Source organism: Phyllobates terribilis, unplaced genomic scaffold (assembly GCF_046119375.1).
Source record: "Phyllobates terribilis strain yellow unplaced genomic scaffold, ASM4611937v1 Scaffold_8__6_contigs__length_399053987, whole genome shotgun sequence".
Classification (NCBI taxonomy): domain Eukaryota; kingdom Metazoa; phylum Chordata; class Amphibia; order Anura; family Dendrobatidae; genus Phyllobates; species Phyllobates terribilis.
In genome coordinates, this window is record NW_027362768.1 from 363,594,726 (window position 1) to 363,614,379 (window position 19,654).

The following is a 19,654-nucleotide window of genomic DNA, read 5'->3' on the forward strand; positions in this document are numbered from 1 at the left end:
ACGTCGCCCAGTATAACTTATAATACTTAAAGGATCTGCTGCCAATGTCTTGTACCAGATACCACAGGACACCTTCAGGTCTTGACAGGTGATCAATTTAGCATGAAAAATGGAAAACCCATTTAAGAACAAAAAAAGTTTGATGCAGAGAAGTAATACAATGTGTCAGACCAGCCTAGGTTTTGTGTCCCTGTCCTTCTCACCGCTCTGTCGTCAAGCACTGTAGTCCTGCTCCTAATTATATCTGAAACCCGGCTCTCCCCTCACAGTCTGATTCTCACATCTAAATGAAAAATTCAGGACGTTTGTGACATTTTCTAAAGCTTTCCCACTGTCAAGTCAACAGACGGAAGCAAATTTGCAAGTCAAGGTACATCATTATGCACGAGGCCATTCAACACAACACAGTGATGAGTCAGTGGGGGCTGCACATTCTCCGTGAATGAATCCTGTGTGCCAGATTCAGAAAATATATATTTTTATGTTCATATAATGGAATTGTACCAGAAGCATGCAAAATGGAGACTCTTTTTATCTTCTGCAAGTAGGGATGTGATGCACACACCACTGCCTTCATCTCTGCTGCATATATTTAACTGGAACATTGGTGTAAGAAAAGAAATGGCGACATTGCGGCAGCTGGAACCATGAAGTCCAAGCTGCCATTAGGCTGAGACGTGTCAGAAGATAACATGAGAGCTGCGACAAAGTCAGAATCCACCATTCAGTTTTTAAAGTGCATCTGATATTTCCAGAGACTGTTCAGAATAAGTCTTCCTGTAAGTACATGAGGAATAACACTATTCCTGACCATTAAATGACTTGTATACTGCTTTTTTTTTCAACAGTTTTCTACCTTTAATAAAAAATTGTCTGTGAGCTAGTGGGTGATGACTACTTGCAATGATGTCTCCCATACACAGCACACACAGACATGAGAGATTCTTACTCTTGTCTATGCATCATATGTTCAGTGACAGCAGCATGAAGGACATTTTGCAGCATTGCTGAGCACTGTAGCTGTGAATCCAGCTCAGAGGTGAGACAAAACACCTACTAGAAAGCAGCAGGAGCATGAGGACATTAGACAGCAGTACTGGGCAGAGTAGCTCAGGTCTAGAGTGGTATAAAACACTAGGAAGCAGCAACATGAGGACATTATACATTAGTAGTAAGTGTGCTGAGCGGTGTAGCTGTGACTTCATCTCTAAGGTGAGGTAACGTTTCTCCTTGTGGAGAGTGACATACCGCCTGTGGCATGCCAAGGTAAGAAGGCTTATTTGCCGTGCAGTGCTCCTCTGGGAAATTTAATATGCAAATTGCCTCTTCAGAAAAAAAGATATACAGTAGGTGGCGCTATAGAGTTCAAGTCCTCTTTTTCTCCGAAGAGGCAATTTGCATATTACATTTCCCAGAGGAGCATTGCATGGAGAATAAGTCTCCTTACCTTGGCATGCCACAGCCAGTATGTCACTGTCCACAAGGAGAAACGTTATCCCTTAGACCTCAGTCCAGAGCCTCTCACCTAGCCAAATCAGTTCTCATACTTTGCACTGATGAGGGCCATAGCCTGAAACACCGTGTCTGCAAATTAAGATTCTGATTTGGCTTTTATCCTAAGTCAGATTGCAAGACTCGTTAAAGGGTCGATTGTGACTTGTAGGATTGCTGCTTCCAATAGGTGGCGCTATAGAGTTCAAGTCCTCTTTTTTTCCTTCCTTCTCTCTTGGCAGCTGTAATCTGATCTCCCAGTAAACCGTCAGTCCATCTCGTCTTCACTAGGACATATCATAATAATTTTTCTGATTGAATGATGAGTTGAGGAGGCATAGGTCAATTTCCGATGTGGATTTTCTCGTGCTACAATAAAGCGCATCCTACTATAATACTAAGCTGGCTTCTTCTGCCCAGTCCTTGTAGGTCCTTCGGTCTCCACCCATACCAAATGGTGGAGCAGTGATCTGACGGCTCTCTGCTCCACCGTTGTATTCGAAGACATGCATGATACAGTTAAATTGTGACATACCTGGAACAACAGGACAACTTGTTCCAAATTCGGGATTGTCTCGTTCGATCTGGGACGGTTGGGATCTATGCATGTATTTTTTGCTAACTACTTATATAGTTGCCACCAAAGCTCGTGAAGTTGTTTTCATCAATAGCCCGGAGATACATTCGGCAGTCTGGGAAAACTGGATAGTTGCCACGTACATTCATTGAAGACAAGTACTACAGTTGGTGACGGCCCCCTTAGTTGTGGGTGAAGTGGTCTCCTACATTGAGGACCGTTAGTCATTAGTGGGGTACTACATAATGCCTCATTAAAATCCCCAGAGACAGTGTCTTTACTAGCGAGCGTGTCTGGTGCTTCAGCGTGATGATAGATTTAGATGAATGCTCGAGCAAATAGTGGGATTACGGGCTGGAGACGGATGTTCACGCTGCGCTAATGAATTACAGGACGAGGACGATTTCACAGAAAATTTGCCAGAAATGTTTCCAGTGCATTTCCACTGAAATTAATTAGCCAGGAAGGAGGAAACGAGGTCAGGCGCGTCGTCTTCTGCTGGAGATACCTGATTATAGGCACAGATGAAGGAGGGATATTTACATACTGTACTGTATGGTGGTTACTGAGTTCAGCCGAAATGTCAGGTGTCAGGAGGTTGCATGCGGGTGTCAGCAGAGCGGGTGATCTGACAGCAGAAGCTACATATATAGGGTCTATGCAGACTTTACGAGGCCGGCTAGTATATAAATATGGGACGCTGTGGACGTAACATTGTCATGACTTATCTCTGTGAACAGAGGAGTAAGTTTAAAGGGGTTGTCCACTGCTGGATCAATTCAAGGCCCCATAGAAAATGAAAACAGGGGATACGCTCTTCCCACAGCGGCGCTAATCCGGCAATGTCAACGATGCTTTTCCCGGTGGGTGATGCAACATTGTTGTGTCAAGTGGCCCCTTACTGGCCGAGACCAATTTGTCTATTCCGTGTCATCATCTATTAGAAGAAAGTTGAGAAGAGCCCATATTCATTCTTTTTTTGACCAACATGTGTATGGGGTTCTTAGAGATACGACCCATGTAGTCATGATCAGAGAAAAGAAGATCCAACTGAAGTTGGCATTGGGTGGTAAGAGCCTCAGCACTTTATACTTCTCCATGACTGCAAACCTGGGGAAAAGTCGACCATAGGCTCATGGTTTTGACCATAGGATAATGGTGTCTTTTGTCCTACAAGGGTATGGCCAAACATGGACCAGCCCTTCTTCCTTTGAGTAGGAAAGTGTACAGTGGGGACAAAGGGCGGACTCCGTTTTACTTGACCAACTTTTCTTCTATGCGTATGGGGGTCTTAGACATACGACCCATGCAGTCATGATCAGAGAAAAAAAGACCCAACTGAAGTTGGCATTGGGTGGTAAGAACCTCAGCACTTTATACTTGTCAATGATTGCAAACTTGAGGAAGAGTCAACCATAGGCTCATGGTGTCGACCATAGGCTCATGATGTCGACCATAGGATCATGGTGTCTTTTGTCCTACAAGGGTCAAACATGGTCCAGCCCTTCTTCCTTTGGGTAGGAAAAGTGGACACAGGGTCTTTTTACTTTTGATAGACCTGATTTTGACTCATGTTATATAGTAGGTAAGAAACCATAAAAAATTTTGTAGTTAGGCCCAGGAGGTTCAAGAAGCTCCCCTGGAAGTAGTCATGGACCAATATCTACTGGAAAAAGGACACACTGGTTGGTTGAGTATATATCCCTTATCGGTCTGGTAAGGCAGCACCAGTGACAGAGCACCTAGTATTTGGTGGCAGCCGTATTCATTGAGTCACCTTCACATTCTTCATATTGCATCCTAACAGCGCAGTGGAAGCTTGAAGTCCTGTATTGGAGTCCATGTTCTGGTGTTCATGTTCCTGGTGTGTGTCTAGGACTAATATGCGCCCTATACAGAGCTGTGATATATGGAAATATAATATGGGATGCGGCAATACAAGTCCGTCATAGTCATAGCCTCCCCTCTCCCTAAAAAAAACACTGCCAGTCCTCCTTAGGATGTCTGGGTCTGGTATTCCAGCTCATTGAAGTGACTTATTTGCAGTACCAGATGCAACCTTTGCACAATAGTGGCGCTGTTGTTTTTTTTTTTAATTAAACATAGACCCTTTTTTATAATCCTGGATAGTCCCTTTAATATATATTTTTTTTGTGAAGCAAAAAATTGATATTTGCATCCTGTGCCTGGCAGAGAGGACACAATGCCCACTGGCAGAGCAATGACGGTGATTCACAACTATCTGTGCCTCATAGGGACGCCAAGGAATTTGTAAATTGCCCCCTTTGCGGAAATGTTGGGCGTCTTAATTGTTTCTCAGAGAGCTGGGAAGGAGAAATCTCCGTAATTAACAGATCTCTCATGATTACATTTAATTACGCGGCTCCGTCAGCTCCATAACCACCGGGATCCTTCTCCCCAGGGAGATGAATCATACGTAGCCCTTAATACATTTATGAGAGGCTTTTCTTGTAGCCGGGATCACCCACTTGACTCTCTCACGATACATGGCCTGCACACGTAGCGTGTGGCTGTTTCGCCTGAAGACACATGTATTTTTTACTTTATATATTAATAATTTATCTAGAATGTTGTGGAAATAGACCAATAAGACATATAAGGTGCAGAGCAAGGTTAATAACAAAATAAACCCTGCACAACAAACATGGAAGCAGGTGAAAAATAGCGTAAATATGGTAATTTACCTCAATACCGCACAATCGTGCATATTACCGCACCATGAGATCCCTTACCATACAGGAAGAACATATACTCCAGCCCAGGACTTCACACAACCATATACCCACTACCAGATCGTCTAAAATACCGTATACAGCGAAGATATAACTTCAAAGCTACTGTATCACTAGTATAGCGCCATATATCCTCATATCATACAACTACTATACATTCATATAGTCTTATATACCGTCACATACGTCAGCATGTCAGCATGTAGATCCCTATATCTAGTGTACTTCCATATACTTTCTTACCACCACATACACAATATACCGCCATATTGCTAGTCAAGCTATGTAACCTCATATACACCGCAAAGCTTGTATAACTCTGTGTATACTTCTGCATAAAGACAGAATATATCAGCATATTTCTTTATATTAACAGTATGAAGCCAAATATATACAGTAACTGTACACCCCTACATAGAACCAGTAGACGGCCATGTATAACCAGTATTCTTCCATATAAACCCAGTAGAACACCATGTATAACCAGTTTATCTCCATGTGTACCAGTATATTTCCATATCTAACCAATATACCTCCATAGCTCCAGTATATTTTTATATCCAACCAGTATACCTGCATATATAGCCAGTATAACTATATATAACCAGTATACCTACATATATACAGTTGTGCTCAAAAGTCTACACACCCCGGCAGAATTTTTGCTTTCTTGGCCTTGTTTAAGAGAATATGAATGATAACAAAAAAACTTTTTCTTCACTCATGGTTATTGGTTGGGTGAAGCCATTTATTGTCAAACTACTGTGTTTTCTCTTTTTAAATCTTAATGACAACCAAAAACATCCAAATGACCCTGATCAAAAGTTCACATACCCTGGTTATTTTGGCCTGATAACATGCACAGAATTTGAAACAAATGGGTTTGAATGGCTACTAAAGGTAACATCCTCACCTGTGACCTGTTTGCTTGTAATCAGTGTGTGTGTGTGCATAAAAGCTGAGTGAGTTTCTGGGATCCAGACAGACTCTTGCATCTTTCATCCAGCCACTGACATTTCTGGATTGTGAGTCATGGGGAAAGCAAAAGAATTATCAACGGATCTACGGGAAAAGGTAGTTGAACAGTATAACACAGGAAAGGGATACAATAGATATCCAACGAATTGATAATGCCTGTCAGCAGCATTCAAATTGTGATTAACAAATAGAAAATCAGGGACTCTGTAAAAACCAAACCACGGTCAGGTAGACCAACAAAAATTTTAGCCACAACTGCCAGCACAGAGACAAGCCTCAAAACTTCTGGAACAAGGTAATTTGAAGTGATGAGACCAAAATTGAACTTTTTGGCCTCAACCAAAAATGTTACATTTGGAGAGAGGTCAACAAGGCCTATGATGAAAAGAACACCATTCCTACAGTAAAGCATGGAGATGGATCACTGATGTTTTGGGGATGTGTTAGCTACATAAGCACAGGAAACTTGGTAAAAGTTGAAGGAAAGATGAATGCAGCATGTTATGAGCAAATACTGGAGGCAAATTTGCACTCATCAGCCCGGAAGCTGCGCATGGGACGTACTTGGACGTTCCAACATGACAACGATCCAAAACACAAGGCCAAGTCGACCTGTCATTGGCTACAGCAGAACAAAGTGAAGGTTCTGGAGTGGCCATCTCAGTCTCCTGACCTCAATATCATTGAGCCACTCTGGGGAGATCTCAAGCACGCAGTTCATGCTAGACAGACCAGGAATTTACAGGAACTGGAGGCTTTTTGCCAAGAAGAATGGGCAGCTTTACCATCTGAGAAAATAAAGAACTTCATCCACAACTACCACAAAAGACTTCAAGCTGTCATTGATGTTAGAGGGGGCAATACACGGTATTAAGACTTGGGGTATGTGAACCTTTGATCAGGGTCATTTGGATGTTTTTGGTTGTCATTAATATTTAAAAAGACAAAACACAGTAGTTTGACAATAAATGGCTTCACCCAACCAATAACCATGAGTGGAGAAAAAGTTTTTTTTGCTATCATTCATATTCTCTGAAACAAGGCCAAGAAAGGAAAAATTCGGCCGGGGTATGTAAACTTTTGAGCACAAGTGTAATCAGAATACCTCTATATACCAATATATCTCCATATATACCAGTATGTCTTCTTATCTAGGCAGTAAACCACCATATATAACCAGTATATTGCGATATAACCTATATACCTCCAAATATAACCAGTATATACCTCCATATTGGTTTATATAATAACTATTACACATTATTAACCCCATAAAAGATGGGTTCGGTAAATCTCACATTAAATGTTGTTTCTCTTCAGGTTCAACGTGGACTCCCGAAGCTGCAATATATCAAAACACGTGAGTAGCGCAGTCATGATTGCTAATTAGGTTTTTTGCTTAGTCGTCCATCATTTCATAACGCGCAGCTGTCACCCTCCGCCCGGCATGCTAAACATAACCCGTGTATACACATATATGCTGATGTATACAGGTCTATACTGATGTACACAGATATATAATGATGTATACATATATACTGTATGCGACTGTGTACAGATATATAGTGATGAGCACAGATACATTCTGATATATACAGATATACTGCATGCTGATGTGTAGAGATGTGTAATGATATACAAGAATTATAGCGATCAATACGGATATATACTGCATGCAGATGTATGTGGATATACTGCATGCCGATGTATACGGATATATACTGAAGTATACTTATATATACTGATGTATATGGATATACTGCATGCCGATGTACACGGATATATACTGCTAAATACGGATATACTGCATGCCGATGTATAAATACGGATATATTCTAATGAATACGGATATACTGCATGCTGATGTATACGGATATATACAGGTATGCAGTGCAGAATTTATTCTGACCATTAATCCCTGGTGTCATGATTTCTTTTTTTGCATCACTTATATTGGAACCACAGAAGGTACATTTCTGTTTTGTTAAACACATCTGATCAGAACTGGATTTATAAGACTATTTTTTTTCTTTCCTTCTTTCTCTTCTTTCTATGTTTCATTTTTTCTCTCTTTTCTTTCTCTCTTACTTTCTTTACTCTCTTTCTCTTTCTTTCTTTGTTTCTCGCTATCTCGTCCTTCTTCCCTCTTTTTCCTCCCTTTTCTATCTATCTTTCTCATTTTCTTTCTTTCTCTTTCTTTTGTTTCTCTATCTTTCTCCCTTCTTTCTTCCCTTTTTCCTCTCTCATCTGTCTTTCTTTTTCTCATTCCTCTCTCCCTCTCTCTCATCTTTCTTCCCTCTCTTTTCCTTCCCTTTTCCTCCCTCTTCTTTTTATGTATTTCTTTCTATCATTCTTTCTTGCCTTTTTCCCTCCTCTTTTTCTCTTTCTTTCTCTCTTTCTTTCTTTCTCGTCTTTCTTCCCTCTTTTACTTCTTTTTTTATCCTCAATCATCTTTTTATATTTTTCATTCTATCATTCTTTCTGCCCTCTTTTTTTCTCCCTCATCTTTTTCTTTCTTTTCTCCCTCATCTTTTTCTTTCTTTTCTATCTATCTATCTATCTATCTATCTATCTATCTATCTATCTATCTATCTATCTATCTATCTATATATCTTTCTATCTATCTATCCATCTATTATCTATCTATCTATCTTATTGACTGCATTTAGATGAAATCTGCCTTCCAATATCCGTATAATTTTGAGTGCCACCTCCAATATATGTACAATCCCGCTGACTCGTTACTCCGTTTCACCATATATGATACAATTATATCGCTCTTATTATATTGTCTTCTGGAGGTTTCTCAGAACACGTAACTATTGATGCTACTGGAAAGTAGATTAAGGAATTATATGAGCAAACTTGTTCTGGAGACACCTTCAAGGCTTTCAAGGACATTTCTTGTTTTCTGCGGGGGGATGGGGTGGGTGTGATTGGCATAGAGAACTGAAGATGCAGGACAAGTTCTGGGGAGAGAGGGCTCTTCCATAATGATTGCCGGCTATATATAGAGCAGCGCCGGGAACGTGGCGACTCCAGATCCTGCTTCAGCTGTAATACAGAGTGATTATCTGGAGGTTAGGAAACTGTCCGGGCTAATAAGCCGCAAGGAATCAATAAGTAATGTGTGAGCTGAGATAATACCCGTCTTATCAACGGCCGCAATATTGGAGAATGATAGGAGTAGGAGTCATTTTAATAGGAACAAAACAAGTTAAAGTACAAAGCCACTTATGATCGTATCAGTTTAACTTCTTAGATGCCACTGTCAATGGTGACAGCAGCATTTAAAAGGTTGGAAATAGGGGAAAATGTCCTTTTCTACTCCCATTGCAACGTGATTTCTGGTTGCCGAACCATTGACGTGGCAGCAGCTGAGGGGTCTACAGAAGGGCCCAATCTGCCATGTTTGTACACTTATAAAGTCTGTGGGTGGGCTTCATAGGAGAACGGTAATTTTGGACCCCAAAGTGGTAGCGATAAAACCTACAACACTTACCTCAGAAATAAACCCGGATACAAATCTATCGAATGAATAATAAAAAAGTTATAGCTCTTGGAGGAAAAATCGTAAGCGAGAGGGGCCCACCTGGGGTTGGCCCTGCCTAATCTGTTGTGATACTACAACACCCAGCATGCCCTGACAGCTGCCACAAGTGTCTTTAACATTATCTTGAGCTCCCATAGCAATGAAGAGAGACGCCGCCTCTTCAATGACAGCAGCGCGACCGGGCCCATTAAAGATGACTTTGTCAAGCATAGGAGGTTGTATGGCTGACCTATTGATCTACTGGCTGATCCTCCCACTATCAGATTTTAAGGGATTGTTTACTTCATCTTTACATGGGGTCATGTTTTTTTTCACTTCCTAATATATACCTAACACAGGTTCTCCTCCTTCTTCACAGACTGCACCGGGCTCCTTTTCTCAGAATGGCCGCTGATGGAGGAACATGTGACGTGTCCATTTTCTACTAAGATTAAAATAGACTTCTGTTTTTACAATTGGAGGAGGCTAAATGGACAGATTTGGTTACATGATCCTCCATCAGATGCCATTTTTAATCTGTAAGAAAGCGTGAGGAGAGCCTGTAATATATTAGAAAGTGCCACGAAAACATGTCTCCAACGCTCTTGTTATAATAAAGATAAAGTGGGCAACTCATTTAATGTAACAGTTAAGCATTGGATCAGTGGGAAACCATATGTTGCACCATTACAATCATGAGATTCTAATGGGTTGTCATGGCAGCCGAGGCCTAGCGAAGGCCCCAGACCTGCCATCTTAGCACTCCTACTAAAAGTGGGCTCCTTTTCTTAGAATGGCCCCTGATGGAGGAACATGTGATGTGTCCATTTTCTCCTAAGATTAAAAAAAACTTATGTTTTTACAATTGGAGGAGGCTAAATTGACAGATTTGGTGACATGATTCTTCATCAGACGCCATTTTGAATCTGTACGAAAGCGTGAGGAGAGCCTGTAATATATTAGAAAGTGCCACGAAAACATGTCCCCAACACTCTTGTTCTAATAAAGATAAAGTGGGCAACTCATTTAATGTAACATTTAAGCATTGGATCAGTGGGAAACCATATGTTGCACCATTACAATCATGAAATTCTAATGGGTTGTCATGGCAGCCGAGGCCTAGCGAAGGCCCCAGACCTGCCATCTTAGCACTCCGACTAATAAACTATTACAGAAGAATTAAAGTGTAAAGGAAAAGGATACATTTAAGACGAGAATAAAACACTAATGATAGCAGTGGCTTATTGGAGTCACTCTTGATCAATCCTTTGATTTCAAAAGCCCTAATAGAAAATTCTGAATTAATAAAGGATGGGTTTCTGAAGTTCAGATCATTAATCAGGGCATAGATCGGTTACAAGAAGCACCCAACACACCCTCCATTACACATAAATCTCATTGATTTTTATTTACAGAGTGTAATGCTCCTCTTCTCCTGCGGGGGTGCTGCTGGAAATTGAACACCTGCTGCAAAGTGCAGAGCAGGACCCCCTGTGACCAGGGCACCCAGTAACCATAGATTTAGTTCCATCTACATTGATTTCCAGTGTACTATAATCTCAAGGATTTCTTGAGAGAACCTTCCTCCCACTCTCAGAATTAAAGTCTATTTTCCTGTCTGCGACTAATAACCCTTAATTGGGCCGAGAAGAAACAGAAATCAATATTTGCATAAACCCGTCCACTTTTACACTAATTTATCCCGTTAACAAGTTGCTTTCTCGGGGGATATTTAATCCTTATTTGAAAATACAAAAATCAGGCCTATTCATCAAAATCAGCGGGGTGAACGCCCACCACCCGACCCTCCAGCCGTTCCTATCTGCAGCCTCCTGATTCGGGAAACAAAATGTTTTCATGCTAAGAAGCGCTGCAGCCGCTCAGTGATTCAGAGGAAATCAGCATCTTTGAAACATCACAGCCTGCGCAAATTTATTTGCATTAGCTGTAAGTTTAGGTTTTCTATTTCTGGCCTGTCTGCACTGGCGGAGATTATTCATGTTAAAACTAATTGTTCTCAGCTGACTGCTCCGCTATGGAAATGAGGGAACTTTCCTCTCCTCGTTTACATGCAAAACGCAGCCTTCTAAATGATGGACAGCCGCCTGTCTAATTTAAAGTGAACCTGACAGCTGAATCACAGTGCCTGAACCGCAGGCACCATGAATCAGACATTGCCACTGTCATTAAAGACTGGTATGTTTTACTCTGAAATCCTCCTCCCTCTCCTTTATGATGACTGATAACACCTCTATATACAGTGGATAACACAGGATCCACCATTCACAATAGGTGATATCACAGCTCACCTCCTCCTCCTGTACAATGACTGATAACACCTCTATATACAGTAGATAACACATGATCCACCATTCACAATAGGTGATATCACAGCTCACCTCCTCCTCCTGTACAACGACTGATAACACCTCTATATACAGTGGATAACACATGATCCACCATTCACAATAGGTGATATCACAGCTCACCTCCTCCTCCTTTACGATGACTGATAGTACCTCTATATACAGTGGATAACACAAGATCCACCATTCACAATAGGTGATATCACAACTCACCTTCTCCTGTACAATGACTGATAACACCTCTATATACAGTAGATAACACAGGATCCACCATTCACAATAGGTAATGTCACAGCTCACCTCCTCCTCCTCCTGTACAATGACTGATGACACCGAATATACAGTAGATAACACAGCATCCAGCATTCACAATAGGTGATGTAACAGCTCACCTCCTCCTCCTCCTGTACAATGACTGATAACACCCAATATACAGTAGATAACACAGGATCCACCATTCACAATAGGTGATATCACAGCTCACCTCCTCCTCCTGTACAATGACTGATAACATCTCTATATACAGTGGATAACACAGGATCCACCATTCACAATAGGTGCTGTCACAGCTCACCTCCACCCCCTCCTGTTAGAAACATCTCAATCAAAATGGCCACTTATAAAATTGAACATGTCCAGTTTCCAGTTCCCTGTGGTCCATATTACGGATGTAAGCATATCTCTAAATGCAGTTACCAGAGCAGAGCAGCAGCTCCAGGCCAGATGGCCACTTCCATAATAAAGATGTAGAGAAAACATGCTTTTTTTAACAACTATAGTCAGAAAGTGTAAAGAAAAATTAAAAAGTTGTTGGTTCTAGTTAATATTTAAAGATAAATAATAGATGTTACATTTCCATTAAAAAGGAGCTGTCACTTGCCATAAATATCATAAATATGTTTTTGCTTTTTTTTATCTGATGTAAAAGCCGCTGTTCTCCTGAATCCGACGTTGTTTTTCTTTTGTTTCTGCTCCTCTCCATTCCTGAGATACAGCCTTCTATTCACTGTATATAAATCTAGTCTTGTTAACCAAGTGGGTGGGGTCCTCTCTTTTCTGCCGGCGTGTTCTTGGTGACCACCCCCAGTTGGATAACAAGGCTAGCTTTATATACAGGGAAGAAGGGGCCATATCTCAGGAATGGAGAGGAGCAGAAACAAAATAAAAACATTGCCGGATTCAGGAGAACAGCTGTATTTATATTTATGCACATATGAATAATTAGGATATATGAAGTCATATGGGGTGTTCCCTGTTAAGGATCCCGTGTCTATTAAACAGAGACAAAAAAGTTTAAAAAGTTGCATTATAATTTTATATTTCTCTTACAGGGATGGTCCACAACCTGCAATACACCCATAAAAAAAACTAAATTTTTGTACGATACTGTAAAACTTGGTGACATGAAAAACACTAATTTTCTACTCATCAGCAGAGCATTTAGTTATAGAAATCCATGATCCCTAGAACTTCATGTAATTTTAGGGTCATTAGTTCAAAAAAATCTTAACACTTTTGGTAGATTTAGCACAATGTCACGGTTCATTATTACATCTGCTGTGCTTGCACTTCAGGACTTTTTGGGTCAGGCCTTTTGCACACTTGGAGAAGTCATTGGGTCACAGAGGAGCAAACTGGAGAAGCCTCTCACGTGAGTAACTAATTTCCACCTCATCGGGTTGGTTCTGAATTAAAATGTTGGTACAATACTCCCCTCTTTATGGTCACTGTTATCCCCAACACCGATTGTTGTTGTTTGCTTTAAGGGTTTGTATAGGCATACTCTCCTGAAAAATTGGTTACTTCCAAGGTGAGTTGGCTAATATCCCTGACATTGCCAAAGCCTTCCAAAATCTCCTGAAACCAGCTCATGACACCACTAACCTCTTTCAGCTCTGAGAGCCTCAGAGACACGGTGAATGTATAGGGAGGGTCCTTTACAAAAGTGAGAGTGGTTATGAGAGTGCTTCACTACGAGGTCTCCTGTAGGCAAGTTGGCAAGTATGCATATGGTCGATAGTGACTTGTAAGATTGATGTTTCCAACAGGTGGCACTATAGAGTTCAAGTCCTCTCTGAAGAGGCCATTTGCATATATGCGTATAAGTAAGCATTCAACAGACCAGTTTTTCATGTGGGAGGTCTTACATAACAGGTGTGGTTTCTAAAAAAAATGCATTGAGGCAGTTTTGGGGCATCACATGTGGGATGGAGAGTGTCTTTCAAATGTACTGTAATTTTGGGTGTAAAGAGGACTTCTCACAAGGTGACAAGTGTCCAGTTTTTGCTCTTATGTTATTCCTGATGTTCCTCTGAATATTCCAGTTTTTATTTTTTTCAAATCCGTCATACGGTTCCAGAGTTATGGGCCTTTTTATTTACTGTTTATTTTCCTGGTCTTTACAAAGGGGTGTGGCTCAGAATAATTATGCAGAAGAGCCTAAAGACACGCCCTAGAGGATCCTAGAGACACTAAAAAAGCCCATATCTCTGGAACCGTACAGTGGATTTGAAAAAAGCAAAAAACAGAATACTCACTGTATTGGACACTTTTGATCCGGGACAGGGCCTCATTAAATGACATTAAAACGGTTGTCCAGGATTATAAAATCGTCGGCTGTCTTTCAGAAACAGCGCCACATCTACCTATAAGTTGTATGTGGTATTACAGCTCAGCTCCATTCATTTAAGGCTATTGCAATACCAGGTACAACCCATGGTCAGGAATGGCACTGTTTCTGGAAAAAGAAAGCAATTTATATGCTTCTAATCCTGGAGATCCACTTTAGAGGGTTAGTCCCAGGAGAGTAAGGGATATGCTATTCATAGGTTCCCCAAGCGATCCCAAGGGTTTTGCAGAGCCCCATCATGCATAGCGTGAAGGTGCTCGACTTCCACCCCATTAATTGTAGATGGATGTGCTGGAATTAGGCAAGGACTATGTTCGGCTATTTCTGGCAGTCTGATTGAAAAGGAATAGAGCGGAGGTCGAGCATGTTCTTCTTCTATGCCGGTGAGGATCACAGCTGCGGAAACACTAATGTTTTCCATGAGTTCTAAATCCATGAAACATTATATTTTAGAACTCGGAGATGGATCTAGTCATAAAAAGTGCCGAGGACAAAGCAATTGAATCATTCTTTGTTCCATCTGTTACTATAGCCACCAAACACAATCATCGGGTGAACTTGTAGTCGCCGTTCGACGCACGGGGTGCATTGTGTAACATAATGTTAGCACTGTAATTGTATTTCTCCTGTACAATGATGATTTCAGCAGAGCTGGACGCAGAGTGTTATAGAGCTGATGATAGATTTCTTCTTGTACGGGGGGGAATTAAATGAATGCCAATTAAAAAAATGTTTCTTCTTTGAACGGGAATAGAAAAATAATGCCCCACATGTGCACAGGTTGTGTGAGGTATTGCAACTCAACATGCAAGATGTGGGGCTGTTTCTGGAACAAAGGAGTTAAAAACTGATTTTTTTTTTAAATGACTATCTTGGATAAAGGTCCTTTATTACTTCTAATAGTCACATCTTGATCCACAAAAATGAGCCATTGTAATTTCTGCCAGACTGTTCTGATAATTGCTCCCTAAGAAGATAATTAATGGTTCTGCGGACACATAGGGGCACATGTGACAGATGAGGGTTATAGTATATGGCAGTCTGAGCAGAGTATAGCTCATTACCATTTTTTCAGGAGATATGTCTTCATGTTTCACACGTAAAAATCCGCACTTGCCCATTGTAAGAGCCGTTTTTGGCCCCCAAACCATTGGAACCACTTCCAACAAACCTACACCTTTAATACCAGATACCTTCATTAGATGTTGTTTGTGTTATAGCTAACCTTCCCTACTTCCTCCCCATACTCATGCATACTCAATATGGCTGAGTGTGCATGTGGTGTCAATGGGCAGAGGGGAGTACGCTGCCGACAAACCTCTGGCAGCAGAATGTCTACTGTACGACCAAAGGATCAAGCATGTTTTGATTGCTGATTATTTTTTTCCCCAACACTTGACAAACAATCATCATCCAGACATCTAATCCTAGGCAAGAGCGAATCTGCCAAAATTTGTTTCTGTCAGATTCGCTCAAATCAGCTAGCAGTTCGCTTTGGTATTAATAAAATCTGGTACAAATCGAATCTGCCCCGAAAATCCATTCTTTTATGCTCCAGACCCCAAAGCATAATAATCAGAGGTCTGGGAAAAGGTTAAAAAATATGTATATTATACTCACCTGTCCTAGGTTTCCCCTCACCTGTACTACTGCAGCAGCTCCTGCCTGGTCCTCCTCTGGCTCCTGCCTAGTCCTCCTCTGGCTCTTGCCTGGTCCTCCTCTGGCTCCTGCTGAGTCCTCCTCTGGCTCTTGCCTGGTCCTCCTCTGGCTCCTGCCGAGTCCTCCTCTGGCTCTTGCCTGGTCCTCCTCTGGCTACTGCCTGGTCCTTCTCTGGCTCCTGCCTAGTCCTCCTCTGGCTCCTGCCTAGTCCTCCTCTGACTCTTGCCTGGTCCTCCTCTGGCTCTTGCCTGGTCCTCCTCTGGCTACTGCCTGGTCCTTCTCTGGCTCCTGCCTAGTCCTCCTCTGGCTCCTGCCTAGTCCTCCTCTGACTCTTGCCTGGTCCTCCTCTGGCTCTTGCCTGGTCCTCCTCTGGCTCTTGCCTGGTCCTCCTCTGGCTCTTGCCTGGTCCTCCTCTGGCTACTGCCTGGTCCTTCTCTGGCTCCCTGAGTTCTTCTCTTTGGTCTGCATCTCCTGGCCTCATGTGATCTGGATCGGAGACTGCATAGAAGACTGCAGGGAGCAAGTGAAGGACCGGGCAGGGACAGGACAACTTAGTATAATCCCTTTTCATGTTTTAAACTTTTTCCGGGCCTCAAAAAAATCCAACAAAATGGAGGCCATCCAGATGCAGTTTTGCAAAATTTGTGCAAATTGAATATTGAAAAATTTGAATTCTGGTGAATCAGAACATCAGGAAATTCATAACAAATTTGTTATGTAAAAAATCAATTTGATCAATTTGCTCATTTCTACCTAATACAGATAGGATAGTCCCATCGAAATTGGTGGTTTCGGCCAGTGTTGGACTATTTTGTATGCCCAAATTTAGCTACTCGTCTGGCTCCATACCCTTGTTACAAATCACAGCCTTGACCAAGTTTGCTCTTTCCTTTCCGAACTTGAGGCAACAATCTACTTTCTCAGTTTCTCATAATCTACCTTCTCAGTTTCTTCCACCGACCTTTCCAATTTCAAGTTAATCTTTCAGGTATTGCGTATCCATCCATTTTCCTATAATATCCTTATTCTCCTCAATTAATCAAAAGGTCTACCCAGGCATAGATTTTCTAGAATACCAGTTGGACCAGTACCATAGAAGTTGTGTATATGTCTTCTATGGACCATAGGTGTGAAAGATCACTTAGCATGGCCTTCTCCATGGATGATAAGAACCGACCCAGGTCTTCTCTTTATCAGTACCTTAGTGGCAGTAAACTAGAGAAAACTGTAGTCTTTTGCAACAATTGGAGGAGGATGGCATCCTAAAAGCAGCATGGTGCCCAATTTAGATTTTTGTTCCAATGACCACCAACCCCAAGGGGATGTAAATTAGGATATTTCCCAGGTTGTTCTATCATAGCTGACCCAGTTAGATTTCTAGGTGACAATTTTGCAGAATTAATGTGTTATGTTCATTTCGAAAACACAAGCACAGATGGCAGAGAGACGTTCAGTCGCTCCCACGGAGCAAAGCTAGGGACCTGTTGTGTGGACAAATGTTGCCGAGGACCAGTCATGATGACGCCGCTGACATCTCGCCTGTATGAGCACCACGGTGCTCAGCCTCGTAAGAAAGCGCATGACAGGTCGGATTCTCCCCTAGGTAACAGACTGATTCCAATTAATGAATAATTAAAGTGTAGACTGTTTCATCGGCAATGTTAATTTCAGCCGCTAAGTGATTTTCTCCCGCTGGAGGTGAATCTGATTTGCTGTAAGTTTCACTATTTAAATTAATCTAATTATGAAAAAAATCCACGTTCGTTCAGTATCCGCAGAAGAGATGACTTTGCAAAAGTGATAATTTCTTTTTCATATGTTAATAAGTTCAGAGGGTTTTTTATATATATATTTCTTTTTGGTATTTGGATGATGTAAGTGTTTTGCTAAAATTTCAGAGTTACATTTTTATACAAATGTGAAAATTACATGACAATGTTTTTATACACATTTGGTTAGCACCTGAGGGAGGCTGGGATACGCAGACATCCTGGGCTTCCTCAGGCGCCATCCTTAATTCAGAAACGAATGATAATGAAATAATCTTTACGTACCGTAGCTTTTCAAGGCCATACAATTTATGAAGTAGGTCCATAGGGAAGGAGAACAGAACACAAATTAGGGTCTATGTATTTACATTAAAAAAAACTGAAGGGCACCATAATGGGAACTAGTTTTGCCCATCATTGTCTATTAATATGGACACTATAGTTTTGTTTACAGATGCTATAATGTAGGATGAGATAACAAATGGCCACTGACAGAGGTACCCCTTGCCCTGAGATTGAACCTGTGCTACTCTACTACTCATGAGTTTTGGGTCATTTTTGGGTCATTCCTGCCTCTGCTTGTTTCTGTATAAATTAGGTGGATGGGTTTTTTTCTTTAATGTGTGGTCTGATCAACCAACTCTCTCTAAGCTGATTGCCCCCTTATACTCTTTCACTGAAAGGATGAGTGAGAAACTTCAGCTTCATCTCCCTCCTCCCCCTCCTTGATCACTAAGAATTCCAGTAATGGGATACTGTTACGGGTCCGGATGATGGAACCACTGTGTTGTGGAACAAGGAGGGACCGGAGAGGCGTAACTATGGGCCTCACCCAGACGGACCCTGGCAACGCGACGGCTTAGTCGACTCCGTGAGCGAGGGAGGGACCGGGAAGGTGAACCAGGTGCTACGTCGGGACCGACCTCATGTGAGAGCAGGCAACTCCCGCGGGACTGAAGACAGAAACTGACTGTGACGCGCCCCCAGGGCCGTGGGGTACTCGGCAGCAGGACCTATGGATGCTGGTGGGGGATATCACGGCGGCTGGCCCGGTCCGTGGCCCAGGGCGGTCAACTAAAAGGGGGAATGATATTTGTAAGGGGTTTGTAGTTTTAGGAAGTGTTCGTGACGCCACCTGTGGAATGCGGCCAAAGGGAGCCGCCGCTGTGGAGCAGTCCTCTGAAGCTCATGTTACTGCAGCAGGGATGGTGTGGCTCTCCACAGGAAGAGCTAGCTCCAGGGCAGTGTAGGGGTTGTTGGTTGCACTGGGCGTTGTAGTGCAGGGGGAAAGATGACGCAGCTGAAATAATGGACGGAGGCAGTGCGGTGCAGTCATCCGAGTCTTTACTCACAGTTGTTAAGTTCCTCAGGTTGCACTGTCCAGCTTACAGCCTCCCACGTCGCGCTGCGTTCACCAGAACGAGGGTTCAGCTCTTCCTCAGGTAGGTTAGGAGCACCTGACGAAGCCCCACTTTCTTGTGTTCCTAGCTAGACCGACTTCACGCTGGGTCTTCTCCCTCCTGCCCTGCGCTTCCCCACTCTCAGTCCCACTCGGGTGCTCTGAAGTCCCTCCTGTCTAACTGGAGTTCCTGGACCTGCTTGACCCTCACAGAGATTAGAATGAGGTTTTGGCAACTGAACTATAAAAGCCAGAAGCCTCCGGTTTTTCCAGCCGAGACCTGGAGTAACACGGCTGGTCCAGGGGCCGGTCCCCTTCTTGCGGCCTGATCCCTCTGTCTTCTGACAGATTCGGGGCGTGCGGGTGCCATCCTGCACTCGACGTACCCCCTGGGATCCCCTCTATTTTTCGGCGCCTTCCTCCTCTGCTCCCCTCCTGGGCCTCTAGCACTAGGCCCTACTTGTGGAGCAGAGGTCCTAAGAGACTCTGCTCCCAGACTGT

At 42.4% G+C, this 19,654-nt stretch overlaps 1 protein-coding gene across 3 annotated transcripts in view; it reads left to right on the top strand.

The window, feature by feature from the left end:
* CPNE9 (copine family member 9) overlaps window positions 1-19,654 on the top strand; it is a 259,965-nt gene that overhangs the window by 116,555 nt on the left and 123,756 nt on the right. For all 3 annotated transcript variants that reach the window (XR_012247796.1, XM_073644796.1, XM_073644797.1), the window contains 2 exons: window positions 7,120-7,159; window positions 13,272-13,348. Coding sequence is in view for 2 of the 3 variants with exons in the window: in XM_073644796.1 (XP_073500897.1) it covers window positions 7,120-7,159; window positions 13,272-13,348 (117 nt within the window). In the remaining variant the exon portion in view is untranslated. The remainder of the gene's footprint in view (window positions 1-7,119; window positions 7,160-13,271; window positions 13,349-19,654) is intronic.